General features: G+C 43.1%; 1 protein-coding gene across 1 annotated transcript in view; it reads left to right on the top strand.

Moving 5' to 3' along the window:
• The window catches only part of jarid2b (jumonji and AT-rich interaction domain containing 2b), a 124,621-nt gene that overhangs the window by 54,237 nt on the left and 48,647 nt on the right, over nucleotides 1-21,737 (top strand). The window contains exons 2-3 of the mRNA XM_033637081.2: nucleotides 6,115-6,241; nucleotides 16,826-16,949. Coding sequence (XP_033492972.2) covers nucleotides 6,115-6,241; nucleotides 16,826-16,949 — 251 coding nt within the window. The remainder of the gene's footprint in view (nucleotides 1-6,114; nucleotides 6,242-16,825; nucleotides 16,950-21,737) is intronic.

Here is a 21,737-nt window from a genome sequence, read left to right as displayed (position 1 = left end):
GAAAACTGATTTTATCACCTTTTAAATCTGTGGTTTCCGTCTCCTCTGTACAGTAAGCACCCGCACGTCTAAGCTGCAGAGCTGACGTTAGTGTGGCTTTCTGTCACACTTACACACACCGAGCCAGAGCACAACACAACACAGAGGCTCTGTGATGTTCTTAAAGGCACAGTGGGTGTTGTGCAGTGAATGGTCTCCAAGGAAATTTGTATTTCCTCATCTATATCAGTCCAGACTCTATAACAGGATAACCAGATCTGATTTTGATGATGGTGGAGAGTTTATCCTTTCAAAGTTTAAAATGGACACACTGTACTCTTCTTCATCCTCCTTCCCTCTGTCTCTCTCTCTTTCCTCCTCCTTCGCTTGTATCTAATACGGCACCCAGGCTCTTTTTTTCCCGCATCTACTGATACACACAGCCAATGCAATCCACTTGTTTCCTCATCAACTATCAGAGTTATTGGATTTGTCTGCTGTGGGGAGAGGATTGTTGAGTAAGGCTGGGGTTATGAAGTGGAACCCGCTCCACTTTTCATCCAGTTAGATGAACAGATACAGATGCAGTGATGATAGATTAATCCTGCTCAGACTCTTGGCTTTTTTAGCATTGGCACATCGCTGCAAGCTTTTTAACATTTGCTCTGCTCCTGGAACGGTTTTAAAAAATTCAGAGTATTCACTTGTGTTGGTCGTGATTGTTCTGTTGTTGGCAAAACTCTGACTAGCTCAGATGTTTTCAGGGTTTTTGTTTTCTTGCTCTGAATTTAAATGTGCATATTTTAAATATGATCCAACGCACTCTCATACCTAAACGATTACCTCTAATTACCTCTAAAGATATTGAGACAGTATTGTAGGGTTGACTGTTGGTGCTTTTATTAAACATTTGCCCAATGTGATTTTTGATAATTAATAATCAGGTATGTGGAATTTATGACCAAATGGTTAAAGGCAGTTAATAGAACAGCTAGAACAGTCTGGTTACATTGCATTACATCACTTTACTGTAATGCAGCCTTTAAAATCGGGGAAAAGACAACACTTACAGTGTTATGTTAGACAAAATCTAAGATGATGTCTGGTTTCATATCAAGATTTCGGTGTAATATTGATATATTTCCCAGCCCTACAACATACATTACCATCCTAACAGTCACGTTTTAAACACTTTCTAAATGTTATCAAAAGATTAAATTTTAAGATTTCGTTGTAAGGTTAAGGCTACAAAAGTAGGTGGTTAGTCATAGAAAAAAGCCTTAAATAAGTAATTTTGTTACTAACATAAGGTGATGTAAGTCACATGACATATGTCACTAGGGTAGCATGATACATATACTAGCATACTAGGCTATTATTAAAAGAAGTCAGTGCTTCTGGGTGAAAGTCCTGTGCATGTTTGACCCATCCATTACATGGACTTTGCCCCCATAGTAATTACTGTGGCCACTAGAGGGTGCCATCTTACATTAAAGTTAGGACTGGGTTGCTATAAGCAGCTTGCACAGTCAACCTAGATAGCTGTTTTTTTTTGTTGAGAGCGGGCTGCATAATCTTACAACAACAATTGCTAGTTAAGAATCTAAGAAACACAAACTCTAGCCGGGGATGACGTATTCTAAAGCATAAAAGCTAAACTAGTTTCAGGAACATAATTTAAATGTTACAAGAATAAGAAACTGCTTCTCAGGTGTATGTTCAGTGATATTTTCTCCCCTTCGTTTCCATATTACAGAGACGTTTTTATAGGGAAAAATGTTTAAAGAAGCCCAGCGGGAAAGGTACTACATTGGTATACTTCCAAGCACTGTCTGATTAATCGCAGCACATGTGTGTGACAGAGAGAGAGAGACGGAGCGAGAGAGGAGAATGAATACGCGTCAAGCACAGTATCCCTATGGATGCCTAAAAGGTGTCCGTCTGCATATTTGTGTGGTTTTTTGCAGGTCGGATTACCTGCATATTCCATATCAGAATTGGGGGTGGGGTTGCCGGGTGACACTAGGCACACAGCGGTCCTGATGCATCACTTGGTCACACACACACACACACACACACTCGCATGTGCACAGAAAAGGTCCCCGCGCTCATTAGTGGGATTCCACTAGCCTGATGGGAGCTGGTCGGGGTGTAGATGTGTGTGTCAGTGCCAGGTAGAGCTCGGCTGGCATTGCTCCGTGTAAGAGCTGTCTCTAAAGAGCTCTGGCAATACCTCAGAAACAGACACACACACACACACACACACACACACACACACACACACACACACACACACACACACACACATAGACAGAGGCAGAAGCTGAAGCTGGTTTTTGTGACTGAGAATCCAGTGAAAGCAGTCAGACACCTTGCCCGAAAACAGATGGCACGCTCCTTCTAAGTTCAGACAAACAGTTAACCTTCAGTTGAGCAAAGGTTGCGAAAACCCATTTAACCGATGATCTGAAGTTATGAAGAAGTGTTGGTGAGCGTTCAGGGTACAGCAGCTGTAACAGAGCCGGGCTCCAACACTCTTTTTCTCCCCAGCTGATGAAAAGTCAGTCAGCATTTTTTCCCCCCTTTTTTTCAGACCTTGTTGCTATGTGTACACAGCGCAGGAAATATCTGTGGCTCACTGCCAACAACTGTGAGGAAACCAGAGAGAAACTGAGAGAAAAGGAAATGCAGATGAACTTTAAGGTCAAATTTTTGGAGGGAAGATTTTTTCATTCTCAGTACAGCTGTGTCTTGTGTTTGTGTGTGTCAGGTATAGCTATGGATAACATAGACGCTGTGTATGTCAGAGTGTAACCCTGAGATATATTGTCAGTGCTCTGTGTGTGTGTGTGTGTGTGTGTGTGTGTCAGTGGCCTTGTGACACACACAGCGAGAGAAAGAGTGCCAGTGAGCTGTCTAGGTAATTGGTGCTTACCTGGCAGGCTTTTGCACACATGCACGCACGTGCACACACACACACAGAATGGATTAGATGACATTAACTACGGGAGAAAATGGCATAATTGAATACTTGCACAACCTTCCTCGCTAGTGTGTGTGTGTACACGTGCGCTCACGTGTGACAGTGTAATGAGGGACTGCACGTTACACACAAAACACACCCTATCAGCCTCTGTCAGAGGCTGCAAACCATCGGTGCACTGAGCAGTCTCCACGTTCCTGTATGTGTGTGTGTGTGTGTGGGTGTGCATGTGCCAGCATGCGCACTGTATGCAGGGAGATGTGGCTGTCACCCATCAGCTCCATCATGTGCCGACACACAGCTTTTAATCTTGCCCCCCCACCCACCCCCCGCCTCCCTTTAGCTCTGCTGAGGCCTCATCCCCAAGGCCCCTGAGCAGACCTGGGAAATCAAAACAAAACTCTGCAAAAGCTTATTTTTATCTGCTGAAGAGAGAGAAGAAAACACACAAAAAGCACGGTAAACAAGCAGAAATCTTTCGTGTTGTCAATATTGTCAAAAAATATTAAGAGTTGTGAAATGAATCAAGTGAGTGAATGAGGTCGTATTGTTTCTGTTGTGATTACAGGAAGTTTTCAGTTGCATGGAGATGATGGATCACCAATTACTAAGTTGTTCTTTACTTGCAGTCTTGTCTTTTGTGACCCACCTGTGGCTTAAGCAATCCACTAAGAAGCACTATGTTACACCCATTTCTGTCTCTCCATTGAATTAAACACTATAGTAGTGTTGAGCGACAAGGCAGAGAGTCATAGAGTATACTGCGCCATATCACTGCGTTAAGAAAAATGTACAGCTGTATACCCTCTATGGATATGAAATGATCGCTATCATTGTTGTATGGCATGGCTCAAGTGGCGGGACTTAAAACTGTAACATTTCCAAAATGCTGACATTTTGCTAGCGGCTAATTCTACACTTTTTACGAAAAGTCATATTAATATTTGCTGCTCTAAAACAGTAGTTTCCAGTGGCTGCACAACACAGCTTGCTTTGTAGGCTGCTGCTTTAGAACTGCAAAGGACTGATTTCTGGGAAAACTGCTGTTTTATCTAGGTGTGATTTAAAGTTAATTAATAAATTATGTTATAAAATAAATTATAATAAATTATTAGACTCACATACTCGCCGATACCTGATCCAGCATTTTAGGCAGAATCTGAAGCATCTCCTATACTGGTAAGGGAATTGTAACAACTATAATTCACACCCCAAACATACTGAATTGACTTAATATTTCTATAAAAATGTATGCATTGTGATGGTTCTGAAATGTCATCTTGGTTTAAGGCTCTGAAACTTTGTAGTAAGTAAACGCACAGACATATTTGCACACACCCTGTTGTAATGCTACTATAATTAGCCATGAGTTGTCTGCACTTATCAGAAGGCATAATTTATCCATCATAACATCTCTGATATCTTGTGTGTTTCAATGAGCCTGAATAGAGTGTAGTAAACCCAGGACTGCAGCACTGAAAGAAAGACATTTACAAGCAATAGTCATTTCGGTGGCATTTTATTCCCTTGCTGTGGGAGGATGCATAATATTAGGATGAGATTAACTTTCTCCCTTTCAAACACTCAGACAGAAACACAGACTGCCTTGTGTTACCCCCGGCTACAGTCATCCAAATTCTTCAGTTCTGGGTTTTGTTTAGTGTTTTTTTGAGAGCACAGTTGTTCTTAATGGAATGCTGCGACCGTTATCTTGTTATTACAGCAGCGATAAAACATCTTGGACTAATTATTTTTGTGTGAGGTGGAGATTTCTAACACACCCCGCGCTGACGTCACCATGATGTCCGCCAGCCACTCAGCCAGGCCGACTCTAATGATCTGAGTCAACTGGGTGATCAGAACGCACTCCCACACACACACACGTTGCTTTTCAGCATCTGTTTTCTTACATTACATTACATTACATTACATATTGACTCAGACAGAAGGAAATGTGGTCACTGGGATGAGCCGACAGGATCCGTTGTGTTTAATTCAAATAATTAGCATACATTAGCTTTTTTTTTTTGCACAAAGACAGAAAGTGTTTTCTTTTCTCAAACCTCACAGCTGAAGTCTGCTCGCCCCATGGCTTGACTAGAGAAAAGCTATTTCCAGCTTCCATTATTTATTAATACCTCTTTGTTGTTGCTCATGTCCTAATCTCATTTCCTTTAGTCATTAGCGTTGTTCGACATCAAACACAGCTGCCAGAGCAAAGAGTGTTGGCGAGAGGGGGGAGAGAAGTATGGTTGCTGTTGGACACTCACTAAAGACCCGTTTAACAATGCTTGTTGCCGTGGAGTATTTTTCTATTAAGCTGTTCAAATTCTCAATATGAGCAATATAGTGTTTTGAATAAAATTTCGCTGTGATGCGCTATACATTCTGCCGTCAAGCGTTTGTTGCTCAGATTGAAACTGACTGGAGAAAATGTCTGGGGAAAGGATGTGTAGTTTGTGTGTGACTTCTGGCGACCTCTCTGACAATAACATCTTCTGTCTCAGTCTCGCTGGGAGAGATTAGCAACACATGAACTCGCAGTCCCATGATGCTTTTTTCATTTGCTTCCTACCTATTCATCACCATAACACTCTCCTATCATGGCATTGTGGGGAGATGCAGTCCTTCGCGTATTGTGATGCAAATGCACAGCCCAGTGTCTAGCTGCAAGCTAATGCTATGTTATGCTAATGTTGTGTCATGCTAATGTCACGATGTAGCAAGAACCGGAACAATATGAAAGGAAAGATACAAAAACTTTGTTGTCTCTTTCTCTATCCCAAACTTGTCATAACTTTTCATGCATTCACGTGTGGAAATTGACAGTCTGTGCTGACATTGGCTTGTAAGGTTTTGTTTTGTCTTGGACCTTTCAACACAACTGGCTTGTAAGTCACATATTCATGTGCGTGCTGTTGTCTGACAATAGAAGCAAATGCTCATTATAAACAATTCTCCGACTTTCAGACCGGCAGCCTATATTAATGAGCTGTTCATTGTCTGTCTTCCAGTTAAGATTTTCAATAAAATAATGTGATAATTCAGAACTGCTTTTTGGCTATGTATCAAAAATGTACTTTCTCACCAGTGCAGAAACACAGTTGTTATTATTATTGACCCATTCTTCCTTCTTCTCTCTGTTTCCACAGGATGACAGTGATGGGATCCCGTGGTCAGAGGAGCGGGTTATGCGAAAGGTGCTTTATCTCTCTTTAAAGGAGTTTAGGAGTGCACAGAAACGGCAGCTGGATGGTGACGGAACCCCAAACTCCAATGGTGAGATCATATCCATGTCCTCAATGCAAACGAACCCTACCTCTGTGTATTCCACCCTTCCACTTGTGTATTTATACTGGGATGGATCCTAATATGGATATCAGATGCATATATTTGTAGCTGTCCACCTAACCACTGCATGATACTGGTAAATCGGTCATTTTGTGTATTAAATACCACATGCTAAAAACAGGAAATAGAGCAAACTGACCAGATTGCTCAAATCAGTGGATTACTGTGAGTGTAACAAAAGTTATAGTGTTAAATTCTGCTGCATCCTACAAGTTCAGAGTAAAGCTAGATATTTGAACATGCAGTACCATTGCATGCTGGTTTAATTTACCATTTTGTCCTTAACGGTGAGCTATTATGCTAATTTTCAGGTTCATACTTGTATTTTGGGTTTCTACTAAAACAGGTTTACATGCTGCAATGTTCAAAAACACTTTACTTTCCTCATACTGTCTGTGCCAGAACACGTGTATTCACCCTCCATCTGAAACACTCCATTTTAGCACATGTCTCTTTAAGACCCCCTCCCTAAAAAGCCCAATCTGCTCTGAGTGGTCAGCATTTCTGGGCCCTCCATATCTTTGCATTGCAGCCAGAGGAATGACTGTAACAGAGTAAAGCAACACTTTCTACCATGAAAAATTAGCAGTAAAGCTACAGTAAACCAAAATCTTCACAGCCGGACTTGTTCCAGCTGAAATATGATCGGAAAATCATGGAGAAATTGCCACCATCGGCAACCAAGATGTTTCCTCGACGTTAGCTTGTAGCTACATGTAGCAGTGTACTGGGGGCTGAGGAATGAGTGTACAGAGTAACATTGTGGCAGCATTTTCTTCCATGAAAAATCACCAATCAAAGTTTCTCAGCAAAAATCTTTACAACAAGGTAACATGTTTCCCCGAGGGTAGCATGTAGCTACATGTAGCAGGGTACTGGGGGCTAAGGAATGAGTTTAACAGAGTAACATTATAGCGGCACTTTCCTCAATGAAATATCGGCAATCAAAGCTTCTCAGCTAACATCTTTACGAGTAGGTAACATGTTTTCCTGAGGTTAGCATGTAGCTACATGTAGCAGTGTTGGCTATGTATTGTAGGGTTAACACATGCAGTAGCGTGCCTGGAGTAGATAACCATATTAGGAAATTCGTGAAAGTAGAAAAAAAAGTTGGTATTGTGTGGAACCTGATGTTTTTGCTGACAGGGACATATGTTTACCTCATTATTTGAAACTTTGGCCATGTTTCATGTGAACATCTGACATTGATGGCAGAAAATAAGGAAAAGCAAAACAGGTCACCATCGCAGTGGAGATCAGTTAAGTATCTATTTGTCACTCATCCCAAATTTGGAAGTCTTTAAAAAGCTGAACGAAATTCAGATGGAATGAAATGAATAACATCTCTTGCAGCGCACTGTAAACAGCCCTGCAACAATTAAAGGACATCTTGAAATGCAGCAATTTGACGTGTTGAAAACTTTCACTTTGTTTCGACTAAATGAAAGCAGAGAAACTGCTGCACTAGCATTTTGTGGAGTAAATGTCAGAGCTGCCAGTTTTGTCTGGCTTGGCCGACATTAGCGTCTCAGGCTCGCTCTTCATTCCTTTAATTGAAGGGGACAGTTTTATTAGTCTGTTTGTAAGTGGAGACTAAGCATGTTTACTTTGACGACGGAGCCCAATTTGACTTAACGTGGAGAGAATCCAGTGAGAACAGATGATCAAGGACTCTCATTTTCCTTTTGTTGTGGGTCAGCGGGCAGTGAGCTACAGTCTTTCACTTTGCTGGTTCAGTGTCACATCCTCAAAGGAACCTTTGAACTGAAAGTATTCCCACTAGTTCTCAAATGTTGTTTACGCATCAAACAGACGGACTCTAAAGAGGTCTTCCACAATGCCACACACAAAGAAAACCCTGTGTGGAAGTGTTGTTAATCTCTTCCAGCTTGGACATTTACACTCATTAGATACATGGACTAATAGAAACACTGACATGAATTAATACTTGAAGTTGTTTAGTTAGACAGAAAGCCAATTCCAGATGGAAGCTCGCTACAGTAACAGTTAAGGGACTTTGCTGTTAGGCCGTGTAAACCTGAAACAACACAAGAAGAGTGAGAGCACAGGGGGATGAACAGCTTGTTTTGAACCAAGCTGCCACCATGTCTTTGTTTGACACTGGTGCTCCAACACAAAAAAGCCCTCTGCCAGCCAACAGCGGAGATTTTGAACTTCACACGTGCCTCAGAAGCTATTCTCAGCTGACATTAACACAACCCAGACACCGAAAGAAAGGAAACAGGAAGAAAAAAGAGCCTCTGAAAGTTCACGCCCAGCCAAAGAAGCCAGCCAGTCATCCAGCTAAGCAGAAAGGGAGACAGGCAGACAGACAGGAGGGAAGTCTTTTTTGAAATGTAGCTTATCTTTTATACCTAGCGTTTTTTCCACTGTCCCTATTTTTTTCCCGTATTATATATTTTTTCACACCTTCATTTCTTCTCTCCCTGTCTGTGCTGACTGCCCCCCTCCCCTCCCTGTAGCTAGTGTATCTCCATGTGTCTGTCTGGCATCTTATAGCTGCCACTCCAGAGCTCCTCAGGGCCTTTTAAGCCGCCGCGGGTAGCTGACCTTATCGCCTGAATAAAAATGACTCATTAGAAAGCGTCGGCGGCCCGTCGTGCCGGGGGTAACGACAGCAGCCCACGCTGACACAAAAGGGAGCCCAGCTGAATAGACGGGCCCTGCTGTTTTAGAGCACCGTGGGTTAGCGAGGCTTTGGAGGTTGTACGAGCGGCACAGTTTCCCGTCTCACATAGACGTTGTGGTGAAACGGTCAGCCATTTTGGAAGATCACACTCAGCGTGCGTTACATCCTGAATGGGCAGCTCCTGCTGTTTTAGAGGACTGTGGGTTAGAGAGTCTGGGCTTATGTTGGGGCCAGACATGTGCCGCAGTTTTCAGTCTCACACAGGCGTTATTATGAAACTATCAGCCATTTTGGAGAGCCAGACCAGGCATGTACATGATCCATAAATATGTCATAGACGGAGTTTAAGATAAGAGATAACTGTCATATCTAAATGATTTAAGTCAGTAAATGGATCACTTTATCAGCAGAACACTTTAATAAATGTTTTAAATGCATAAGCAAGAATGGCACACATTTATTGGTTTCAGCTTGTAAAATGTGAGGATTTATTGTTTTTTTCTGTCAGAGACTTGATGTTTTTGTTGCTTTGTTCACTTTATTTGTTTTGTTGGACACTAAGCTATATGTAGGCATTGCCTTTTGGGCTCTGGGAAGTTATGATGGAATTCAATAGTGAGTTTTTTTTTTCTGCAACATTTTTTCTTCTACTGTATAGAAAAATACTTGGGGTGCAATCACAGACTATAAGATAATGGACATATCTACCATGACGTCACCCATTTGTTTGTGGGCATCTGTTTTGAAACCTTAAGTTCGGCGTTTGTTTGGTGGTCGCCATCTTGTGGAGCGAGAAGTGACCATATTTGGATGAGAGGGTGGAGGTGTGCAGGAGCAACGGGTGGCTCTCATTCATAGACTATGGTGACCCCTCGCAGACAGCCTTTAACTCAAACAGCCACACCCATGAAACCTAATAAAATGTAAATCGGTGAGTTACAGTAAGATTTACCCCCCGTAGAGTTGTTATGAATGTTGGCATTAGCTATAGAGACCAAAACCATTTTTGTGCCGGGCTGCAAATATGTTCATTTCTGCTGTAAAGTTGTGTAATCGTACATTAGCGTCTATGGGAATTGGCTCTATTTTGGAGCCAGCCTCAAGTGGCCATTCGGTGTACTGCAGTTTTGGGCGCATTGACTTCATTGTCAGCCTTGGAGGTTGCTGCTTGGGTGCAACAAACAATTACTTTCATTGTCAATCAATCATTCATTTGGTCCACAGAATGTCAAAAAGTAGCCCAAAACCAGAAGATATTTATTTTGCTATCAAACCAGACCATTTTCACATTTGAGAAGCTTCTACTAGAAGATTCTTGCCATTTTTTATTTTAAAAAACACTTGTTATTGTAATAGTTAATTTTCTGTTGAGCAACTCACCTGCTAATCATTTAGGTGTGAAAGAATAATAAAATAAAATGTTAGTCAGCACACAGGATCTGGTCTAAATCGAGGCAATGTCTTTGCTGCTTCAGTATAGTGAGAGATAAGTATCCACCATTTTGGGAAATAGGTGTCATCAAACTGAAGGAGGTTACAGTAATACCTCCTTAAAGCAGCATTTGTCTTCCTCCCCAGTCATCTTTCCCCTCCCCACATACCTCCATCCATGCCCAGCCTCTCCTTCTCTCCTCCTCTTCTCTCCATCACTGTGAGGCAGCAGTGGCTATCTGTTCCAAAGGGGGTGTGGCAGTCTGTCAGTCAGCTGCGTGTGTGTGTGTGTGTGGCAGTCTATCTCCCCCACCCACCCAGCCATCTCCCTGCCCATGGCCAGCAATCATGCCATCTCCCTGAGCCACTTTACCTCTTGCTGTTGGCAGCCGTCCATCGCTGTGTCCATCACACTTCCTGCTTCTCCCGCTCGCTGTCTGCATTATTTAACAAATGACATTATGCCCTTCTGCATCCCGGCTTCCGCTTGCTCACCCGCTCGCCCTTCTCCTGCTCCATCACGGCCACATTCTTCCTCTTCTTTCTCATCCCTGTCTCCCTCCATCCGTCTGTCCTTCCGGTTGTCTCTCCCCCGATGCAGGGTTTCATTACACATCAATAGGACTCTGGTTACTGCCTTCTCCGCAAGCTCCTGTCTCCTCTCTCCCTCCCGCTGCTCAATCTCCTCGATTATGTATCTCCACACCCCCCGCTCCCGTCTCACCATAGCCTCTTTCTCCCTACATCCGTCTCCCTTTTTCACACCATCCTACTCTTTTCTGCTTTGTCCTTCCTGTCCTCTGCCCCGTCTGTCTTAACTACCTACAGTATCTGTCACCCCTCCTTTTTTTCCCAATCCTCCTCCATCGCCACCCTTCCTTTCCCTCTGTCCTGTTTCCCATCCTCCCTCTCCTGTTCTCCAAATCGTTAAAGCTGCATCTTCTTCCTGTACCTTCCCACCTCGCCATCTCTCCCCGCTAGACACGTTCGTAACTCTCCTCTCCCCTGCCATCCTTTCCTTCCCTCCCTCTCCATTTCCCTGAGTGCCGTTGATGGAGGAGCTGGCTGCTGGCCAAAAACCAGAAGGGGCTGAAGAGAGAAGGCTCCCTGTTTGCCCATTTCTCCAACTGTCCCCTCTCTTTCTCCTCATGTCGGTCTGCCCGTCTCAGGACCTGCCGTTCCTACGCTTTTTTTTATGCACGTCGTCCCCTTTCCTTCAGCACTCGCTCTGCTGTCACTCTGCTGTCTGTCTGTATTTCCCATGCCGCCAGCCCTTTGCATGGCCGGAGTGGCAGCTGTGGCAGCTAAAACACTGTGTGGGCTCTCTATTCTCTCTCTGGAATACCAACAGAGAGAAGGATGGAAAGTGGGATAAAAGGAGAGGAATAAGAGAATCACAGTAGCTGAGAGAAGAGACTTCAGGTATCGAATCAAAGGAGCAAAAAGAGATCCATCATCTATTCTGTCCTCGCATGCTCTCTTTCCACAACAGCTCGAGCCATTACAGAACCCCATCCTTCCCTCTGATGCTTTAGATTTTACTGCCTTGAACTGTACAAAGCACATGCCATGTTTCTGAACTGCGCATTGTTGTATGGTTTTGTTCTGTCTTGCAGTGAGTGTCATGCAATGTTGTTGGGTCCGGTTTTGGAGGGAAGAGCAATATATCTGGAGCTATTTTAAATCCGCTTGCCAGGCAGTCAATTAGCAGTATCTGCTTCTACTCTGAAAAGCTTCTGGGAATGGACAGTATGGGGAGTTTCCCTAAAATAAAACTACCCATTGTTTCTTTTTATATTATCCGGCAATTTTAATTGTACACAGGCACAGTGAATTACTTGAACAAAGGGCATGAAATAGAATTTTAGTGCTCTTGTTTACAAGAGGGAAAGGGAGATTAAAGTCTTGTATAACGTTGGAACTCCAACTGCAAATTGTACAGAATTGTTCACTTATGAGAAGGAAGTCAAAAGACAGATTAGTGTATATTCACAAACCTAGAAACAATTAAGTATCACAGCTATATATATTCACGGCCTTTATATGCTTCCCTGTGCATTAGATACAGAATTGCACTCATTTTCTCATTAAGCCTGCGTTCGTAAGTGTTATCAAAAATAATGATCGACCATTTATCAGCCATGGTATTCAGCTTTTATTATTCAGAAAGCTAATAAAATTAAATGATTGAAAAATGCGTTGCTTTGGCTCTGGTGCCATCGCCCGCCTCTGTTTTTGTAGTCAACACTCGGTAGCCTCGCTCAGTGTCCAGCCCACAGCACTATCTGATTGGTTACATGTCACGAAAAAAGAGCCAACAACACTGCAAGCTGCTCTGGTTAGCGAGTGGAGCTGTGTGTTGAGCCAAAGGCAGCAGATATTACAGACGTTTCATATAACGTTTGTCCATTCAACCCACGGTGGACCCATTCATATGAGTCAGCCATCACTCTGTTTAGTTTGTAGGAACTTAAGTCTGCGGACAGTCCGTACACGTCTTCATGACTTAACAAAGTTTTTGTATCACATCAAAACTTGAGTCCATATTCTCTCCCTCTCCTTTCTCTCTTTCACTGTATGGATGCAGCAAAGAAAATGCCTAAAAGTGCAGTAGGCCTCTGGGAGTATTGCACAAAGCAACACCGGGAAAGGTAGACTGTGTTACATGCAAAAGTGTCACTGCAAGTGTGTATCAGTTCCATGTCAGGTATCGGTCTCCTTGATTACTAATAATTGGTATCAGAATCTGAATCCCTGAAAGACAACATATAGGCTGACCCCCAAATCAAGAGCCAATAAGGGCATACTCTGCCTCCATTTTAATTTCCTTTCCTATACTTCTCTGCTATAGTTCCACTTATTACAGCGACTCACACTAATAGGCTCCTCTCACCCCTGTGATACACTATGTTACGCTATGTACCTCTGCTCACTCCCTCCTGCTCTCTCGAGACTTTGAGGTGAACATAGTGAGGCGATGGGCTTAGTTAAGCACGCATAAATCTTATTAGACCCCGCCCCCTCTAAGGAGCAGCCACCAGGATGGCACACTAGAATATCCCTCAGCTGCCCCATCCCATCCCAGTCTTAACCTCTGCCACTACCCCAACATTTTTGTCACAGGCCTCCACCAGCACCAGGAGCTTGAGTTAAGACACCGGCCTTTGGCTCCCTGCCTGTCTGCCTCACTCACCCATCCCCAGCCCTCTGCCTTCGCAAGACTCCCAGCACTGGCCCTCAGATGGGCATTCATGTGCAACCAGCATATGTCAAACAACTCTTTGGAGGAATAGGGGGAGGAGGGAGATGAGAGGGGGCGGCGGCGGGATGGGCCTCTGCCTGTTTGTTTGTTTTCTGTGGGGACATCATGCGTCAGTCATTCTCTGAGCACAATTAAAGTTAATGAGCTATTTCATTTTTTGCTCCGGTGCAAGATTTTCTGGCAAAATGTACCAGCCAGACATCGTGATGACACTCTGTGCAACATCTCTTCTTTGTTGTGCCCCAACTAATTATCATTTTTAATCAGCTCCCTCAGATTTCTTTATTAACCATTATTTTTCATGGTCAAAAATTAACATTTTCTTTATCCGTCTAAATCTTTGGAAGTTATCCTAAAAAGTGTTTCACAAATGCAGGATTGAATTCTCTGATGACATAAGATGTTTTTTCATTTAATGAAACTTCACTTTTGCTCGTATGGGGAAACTTCAAGGCTCTTGAAGTGAAACTCTTGATTGATGAAAGGCAAGTGAATGTGAGCCTTTCGTGCAAACCGTGACATTGTGAGGCAGTGATTCACCCTTGGCCTATAGACTTCGAGGCTCTCCAACACCAACATAAAGCATTGCCAGCAGTGCAATGGCCTTACTCATCATGCCGGCGCCTGTTAACTTTCTGACCGCAACGATGCGTGCCTGATGACTGTACCTCCGGCTTTCAGGTACTGACCTGCCCCGCGTGTGTGAGGGAAACCAACCGCCTGTGTGTCTATGCAATAATAAGGAAGTGTGGCTGTATGTGTGTGTGTGTGTGCTCATTCAGCCCAAAGCACATTTATAAATCTCAGTTAAATCATATGTTTGAAAACTCCCCTTACCTGCTCTAGAATTGCTCATCTTCATCCTGTCTTCTACACTGTCATTTGATCTTACGGCTCCCCTCCCCGTCCGTCTTTCTCACATGACACGATGCCCGGGCTTGTTCAACAGTAGCCTCCTCGCTAACAGGATATCATTCAAGTTGCCACTTATCCTAACCCGTGCTCCACTGTCGTTATTATCTTAATTTATTTTCCTTTTGACACCCACCATTAGGAGTTTGTGGTGCAGTGCGATTGACACCCCTCCTAAACATCAGTCAAATGGAATTTCACTGGGTGTGCTGGGAAGGCAATGAAAGAGCCGCTTAGCCAATGAGAAAGTAACATGCCAGTGTAAAGGTGAATGAGAGGGTTTATGACAGCAGCGTTCTTGGTTAAACAAACCACTTGGAGCTTAAATGTTCAGTGAATCATCATTTGTTTTTGCAAAATGAACGTGAATAATTCAACAACCTGCCATACCAAAGTCCAGTCAGGCATGAATGCTTGTCAAAACAGGTCAAAACAGGTAAAAATGTGATGAATTACTGTCAGTGTCAAATGTTTGATTGCAGCGCTGATATAAATCTTCAGCTTTCAGCTGTGCAAAGTGATATTTCACCTCTTGTCTCCAGGTGGTTACAGTCTCCTCTGCAGCTTTCGCATTCTTCTGTTTTTTAATAAATCTGGAAAGCTTTGAACTTCCCCTGCTGTTTCCCCGATAAGTTTGCTCATTCACGCGGCGTCGCTGAATCCGACAGGCCTGTATGACACGTTCCAAGAATTGCAAGAACTGCCCATGAGGACATCAAGCCTTGTGATATCTGTTTAATTTGGTTGTCTCCCTTAATTACCATTGACTTCCACTCCTCTGTTTGACCTAATTCGAATTCTCTGTGCCTGTTGTTGCTTTTGATTTCAGAATCTGTCTGGGGGCTTATTTTGTTTGTCTGAGTTGCTTGCTAAATATTTAATTAGGGCTCTGTCAATTGGGCTCACTAAGAACGTCAAGTCCAGCAGTATCTGTTCACTTCTCTCTCTGCCTCAGGCCTGTTTTTTTTTTTTTTTTTTAATTCTTTGTCAAAGGGCAGACATCACGTACGCCAGCAGAGAAAAGCAGTTGCATCTGACAAGGGAAAATGTGGACAGGAAAATGAATAAATAACTCTCTCCTCGCTCACTCCGCAACTGTGATGCTGCAATAGTTGTGGCAATGTGTGATGTGAGGGACTGTATGTGAGCTTGTCATTCAGTCACAATCGCTGGAGAGATGTGTCACTGTTTTTGCTTTGCCTGCCGATGCTTTCGGCTCAGGAGCTCAGTGTATTTATACAGTCTGGATCTCTCTGTATTCATCCCTGTCTCTCTTTCTGTCTTTCTTTTGTTTTCCATGTTGTGTGCACTGTCAGACCATAATCTTATCAAAAGAAATGTATCTACTCCGCCTTTAGCCCTCTCTACTGCATCAAATCAAAGACAAAAGCAGAAGGCTTTATTAACACTGTCAGATAAAAACAATGTTTGTTCCCCAGAGACTCTAGCTATAGTTTTTATGCAGTATTAAAGAAACACTTCACCCCCCCAAATGATCATTTGTATATCAATTACTCACCCAGTGTTACGTTGAATTAGGGAAGAAAGTCGTTTTTCTCGCATGCCTCCGTGGTGAACGAAGAATCTAAAAATGGAGAAAAGTTTTGATGAATTGAAGTCATTGTGGTCCACGTTTCACAGCTATTTACAACAGTACTTTCCAAACAGTGTTTTAAATATTACAAAAACTGCATGTTTTTGGGAAGTACTGAGATATGACTGGATAAATGAAGCTTGGGCTATACTGCACGAATTGTGTGAGAGTTTATCAACAGAAGTTTTCATGTAGTTTTGCTGTTGTTAAACACGAAAATCCACTGAGAAATGCACACAGTTTGTATTCAGAAACCCCACCTTTAATCGAGCCGGTAAGACTTTTGTGAAGTTGTGATGTCACAAAAATACCATATCAAGGTAAGAAGTGCTGCTACAGTGCTGCTATGGTCGCTCCCTGGCTGTGAAGACACAAAAACTGCAGATGTGGAAGACCTGGAAACACTGACCAGTCAAAGCAGTCTGGGCTTTTTTGTGAGGGGGGCTTAAATAGAGCCAGATGCTAAAATGGAGCATTGGGTCAGTTTTCTAAAAATTAAAGCATGTAAACATGTTCTAGTAGAAATCCCAAATACAAGTATGAACCTAGAGATGATTGCAATATGGGACCTTTAAGCCCCTGGATCATAAAATGTCCACAAAGGACCATACCAGGTCGGAAAAAATATTTGCTGGTAACCCATTTTGGTGCGTCTCTCCTCAGGTTCTCTAGCCAATGGGCAGCTGAACGGTTCGGGGTCAAAGGGCAGCCACAAAGAAGATGGATCCTTGCGCTCTCAGGGCCATGGGAGCCGCGAGTATGGCGAGGACGGCCCTGCAAAGAAGAGGTGAGACTGTTTGTGTGTGTGTTTTATGTGTGTGTGAAAGTTTCCTAATCCCGTTTGTGAGTCACTGGGTCATTAAACGGCTTTATAGAGCTTTGAATCTTGTATCGGTGTGGACTTGTGAGGCTGTTGGTGTCTTGTATACATGATTTCGTACCAAAGGCTGCCGACAGCACGAGTGTGAATGTGTGAGGTTGCGAGTGTGATGAGAAACTTTGCACACATGTTACAGACTGTAAGTGCAGCTTAGTTGTGATGAATTTCCTGAGCTCTGAGGGTTAAGAAGCTGCCATGTGATACCGGCTGCTTTCAAGTTCTCTGCACTGTTTTACACACATGCTTTATCTTTGTTTTTTCCCCTCATTTGTTCTCTCTCTCTCTGTGTAATTCTTTCTCTCTGTCCCCATGCCTCCTATGCATCCTCGCTAACAACACCAGCAAAATCAATGTAAAATGTTCCAGTGTTATTTTGTTCATTGCGTTAATTATATACGTGGTTTATGTACTCTCATTCTTCCTCTTCTGTCTTTTCCAGGCCCTCCCTCCTCACTCATAACTGCTCAGTAACAAATTTGGAAAAGAGAGCAAGTTGTCTGTTAGTTCTGTAAAAGACGATGACAGTCAACAGAGAAGTGTAAATAGTACCACCCTTTAAAAGAGCGCCGAGGTCTTTTAATGAGCACACCCCATTGTCTTTTAACGCAAATGCCATTTCAGTCATTTATAATTAGCCACTTAAAGGAATGTTGCCATGCATTTCCAAATGAATCATCTAGAAATTGAACTTGTTGCAGAGTACAATAAGCCATTAATTTCCGGCCGGCATAATTTATTTAAAGAAGGCATTTATATCACGAGTGAATTATTGAAATGGATTTCATCTGTGCAAAAAAAAAAAAAAAGTAATTTTCAGAGAGATTGGTACAAAACCCTGCTCCCTCCTCAAGACAAATGTTCTTGGAAAATGGAATAAAGGGTGTTTGGAAAATGTGATGCTTCGAATGCGTTCGGCACGAAGCAGGTTTTGAAATCATAAGCTGGAAAATATGATTTACAAATAATCATGCTCTATAGAGTGTACAGCAGATTAAAACGGCTGGTGTGTGTCTCAAAGCTGATGTTTTTTTTCCTCTGCCTCCACACCGCACACACACACACACACACACACACACACACACACACACATAATTCAATGCACAATCACATTCATGCTTATATTTTCAGCAGCCACCTCTTTTTCTTATATTTTTATTCTCAAGCAGCCGGCTACTGTAGGTGGCAGGTGTGTGTGTGTGTGTGTGTGTGTGTGTGAAAGCGTGGGTGCCTGCCCGTGTGCTTGTGTGTGTTGTTTTGTTCTGCCGCTGGTCTCTCACACACACATTGACAGGGCATCAAAGCATCAGTGTAAAGCTAGGGGCGGAGTCTGTGGGGTGGGGGGTGTGGGGGGGGGGGGGTGGGGGGTGGGGGGCGGGGGGGGGGGGGGCTGGACAGCAGCAGATGTCCCTCTGTAATGAGCAGCCCATACAGGCTCCATTCACTGCGTGTCAAGCACCTGCCTAAATCCTGCTTGCTGTCATTCGATACTGTAACCTCCAAATCTGAGCTCGGTCATTATGAGCTTTCATCTACCTGGCTTTGAAACAGAAGAGTGTGCCTCTGAAGCAGCTGATAAGAAATTCAAGTTTTCACGAGGCCGTTCCAGAGACAGAAAAGTTGGAGATACTGTAGAAATGGTATATCCTTGAACATGAAATAAAGGTACAAGTGTTAAAAAAAGACAGAAAATCATTTTCTGTAAGTAGTCAAAAACATTATCTGGAAGTCAGAGAGAATAAATGAGGTGAGTCGTACACTTAGAGAATAATTGTAGCGATGGTCTGACTGACAGCAACAGAAAGAGTTGAATTGAAACCAAGTGACCCTCTGGCTTGTATTATAGCAAATTATAAACACTGTGCTCTCTCTACCAGCTGAGGAGGAAAAGCACTGAAGGAATAAAGTCCAACAAGGACACTCTCATACTTTTATTCTCTTTTGCTCTGATGGCCTGTAGTGCTGTGTGTTGAGTGGAGTTCAGTTAGAGGCCAGCTTGCTCGGTGGTTTTCATTAGTTCGCTCCACGCACACACACAAACACGCATACACACAGCAGGATTGAATGAAGAAAGGCTTTCTATCTGATGCTAATGAAACACAAGCCTAGCCAGTACTTGGCAATGCCTCATGCCCCCTTAAAAAGCTTTATTTTGTGTGTATATGTGTGTGTGCATGTATGCGCTTTATGTGTGAAGGATGACTCCAGTGCCCTGGCATGGCTGCCCTGCACTGTTCCTGAACAGGACTAACTGAGATGATGCCAGGAGCTTTTACACCTGGCACCGGCCAAAACAGAAGGGAGGAGCGGCGGCGTAGCTGGTTCCAATTTTGAGTGAAGAAAAAGTTTCACACTGTGGAGAGAGGATGAAGGGATAGACAGAGAGGGAGAGACTGGGAGGAGCAGCAGAGAGAGGAAGGGAGGCAGAGACAGAAGGACAGGTGCGAGTGATTTTTGGCAGGAAGCGGCCCCCTTTAGAAGTCTTTGAGATCAGCTCTGTGTTTGCCTTCCCATGCTCCTGAGATTGGTGGAGAGACTGGCAGCACATCGCCTCAAACATGCCAGCTCATTGTGGCCCTCTCCTACCAGCATGACCATATTCTCCAAATGGGGTTCCCCTGCCAAACCCCGTGCACACATGCAAACTTCCATCTACAATCCCGCACAGTCTCGTTTTCACTGCCATGGTTTACTGACCTACTTATATTCTCCGCACCTCTGTTCCTGCCCACATTTGATTTAGGTTGAAGAGTGTGTTTACCAGCCACTGAGGTGTCGAAACAAGTCTCAGAACAGGCTTTTAAACAGGCTTTACCATGAAGTTGTTGCTTTGGCTAGCAGAGCACGGCAGATAGTTTTATGTGTTGCATGTGCGAATCAAACATTTTTTTCTGCAGAATACTTTTGTGTAACCCCTGAAGGAAGTCTTTAGTTCAGTCATAAATCATCCTGCTGCCACTGAAGCATCTTTTCCAATAAGCTGTCATTATGTTGGCATTTAGTCAGCATCTTGTAAAGTCATAAATTCATCTATTGCTGTTTTAATGTAGTGTTGCTGCTCTCACGGCTACAGTCTTAACATGACGCCTGTGTGGTTTTCTTTGACATTTTTGTGGCTTTATTGGATTCGCTTTGGAGAATGTAGGTGTTCTGTTTTTTTAATGCGTGCTAAAGGTGTACTATGCAGGAATTGTCGGCTACACAATGTCAAACAGTATCGCCAGAGAAAGTGAAAGCCAGCCTTAGATTGTATATTTGCGTTTTTTTTGGCACTGTTTCTTATGACCGGTATACACTGCGCGATTTTGGGCTGTCCCAGACGAAAGATCGCTATAGTGGGAGAAACGTGGTGATATCTTTGGTCGTGGCTCTAAAACGGTGGTCTTACGTCACACTGTGAGACAGGTTCAAGGACGGCCGTTGTCAACGTCTTGCGAACAAAGATAACCTGAGATAAAATTCTGATGGTGTCAGAAATTTAGGATGACTATCTCACAGTGTGACAGCTGCTACGTCTACTAATCAACCAGCAGAAATGCAGCATGAAATGACGCAATGGTCACCGCGACTCCCAGCGCTAAACCAAACAAATGATCGCTTGCCATGGAGGTAAAACGATCAAAAATAAGTCTGTGGAACTCCCAGAAAGAGGAAAGTTTGGTGGAACTGTGGCAGCAGAAGCCTTGTTTATTTGATGTTTCCTCCAGCTGCTATCATGACTGCGAGAAAAAAGACGCTGCGTGGAAGGAAATTGCGGAGGAACTGCAACTTCCAGGTGAGCAAGCTACCTATGGTGGCGCAGATGGATGATGTACGCTGATGCGGTGCACGCTGATGATGTTGCATATTGACGTACGTCGTAATCTGCGATTCAGTAGTAAACGGCCATCGTACAATCTGCACACATCAAACTTGACGTTGTACCAAAGTTTATTAGATCCACATCTCACAGTGTGTCATGCAGTAGTCTTATAAGATTGCTAAAATCGCACAGTGTATAGAGGGCATTAGTTTAAAAGGCTTCCTCATGGACATATTTTCGCTATTGATTAATCTGTTGATTATTTTCTCAATTAACTGATAAGTTGTTTGGTCGATCAGATGTCAGAAAGTGGTGGAAAATGTCAATCGATGACATCTTGTTTTGTCCACATGCCAAAGACATTCAGCTGACTGTCAGAGAAGTGAAGAAACCACGAAGTTTCACATATAAATGAGAGAGAGCTAAAATGAGAGAATTTAGACTTTTTTCTTCTTAAAAAAAATAACTCAAATCGAATACATTGCCAATCAAAGGAGTTGGCGATTCATTTAATAGGTGACTAATCGATTAGTCATTGCAGCTTTACTGCCACCTGGTCGCTACCTTTTTATAAAGTCCCGACCTCACCTGCGTGTTCTGCCCAGCAACGTCTTGACCACAGCAGTGTAAGAACAAAATCGGAAATTACAGACAGAGGGCAGAGTGTCTGTAGATTATTACACCACCACACAGTTCTAGTGGGTCATAGGTGATGATTGAGAAGGATTACCTTTGTATGAAACTATACAATGTTAAATCCTAATCTAGTCATTTAACCTTTAAATGTAAAACAAATCTCAAGCACTTAAACTGATTTCTGGAATATTAGATGAAATCAGAAGCAGAAAAATAAGACTATGATGCATCTTATTTCAGCTCATGTGATTAATGCAACC

The sequence above is a fragment of the Epinephelus lanceolatus genome, chromosome 16 (assembly GCF_041903045.1).
Source record: "Epinephelus lanceolatus isolate andai-2023 chromosome 16, ASM4190304v1, whole genome shotgun sequence".
Classification (NCBI taxonomy): domain Eukaryota; kingdom Metazoa; phylum Chordata; class Actinopteri; order Perciformes; family Serranidae; genus Epinephelus; species Epinephelus lanceolatus.
The sequence above is the reverse complement of the archived record's forward strand: the minus strand, read 5'-3'. Positions and strand labels throughout refer to the sequence as shown.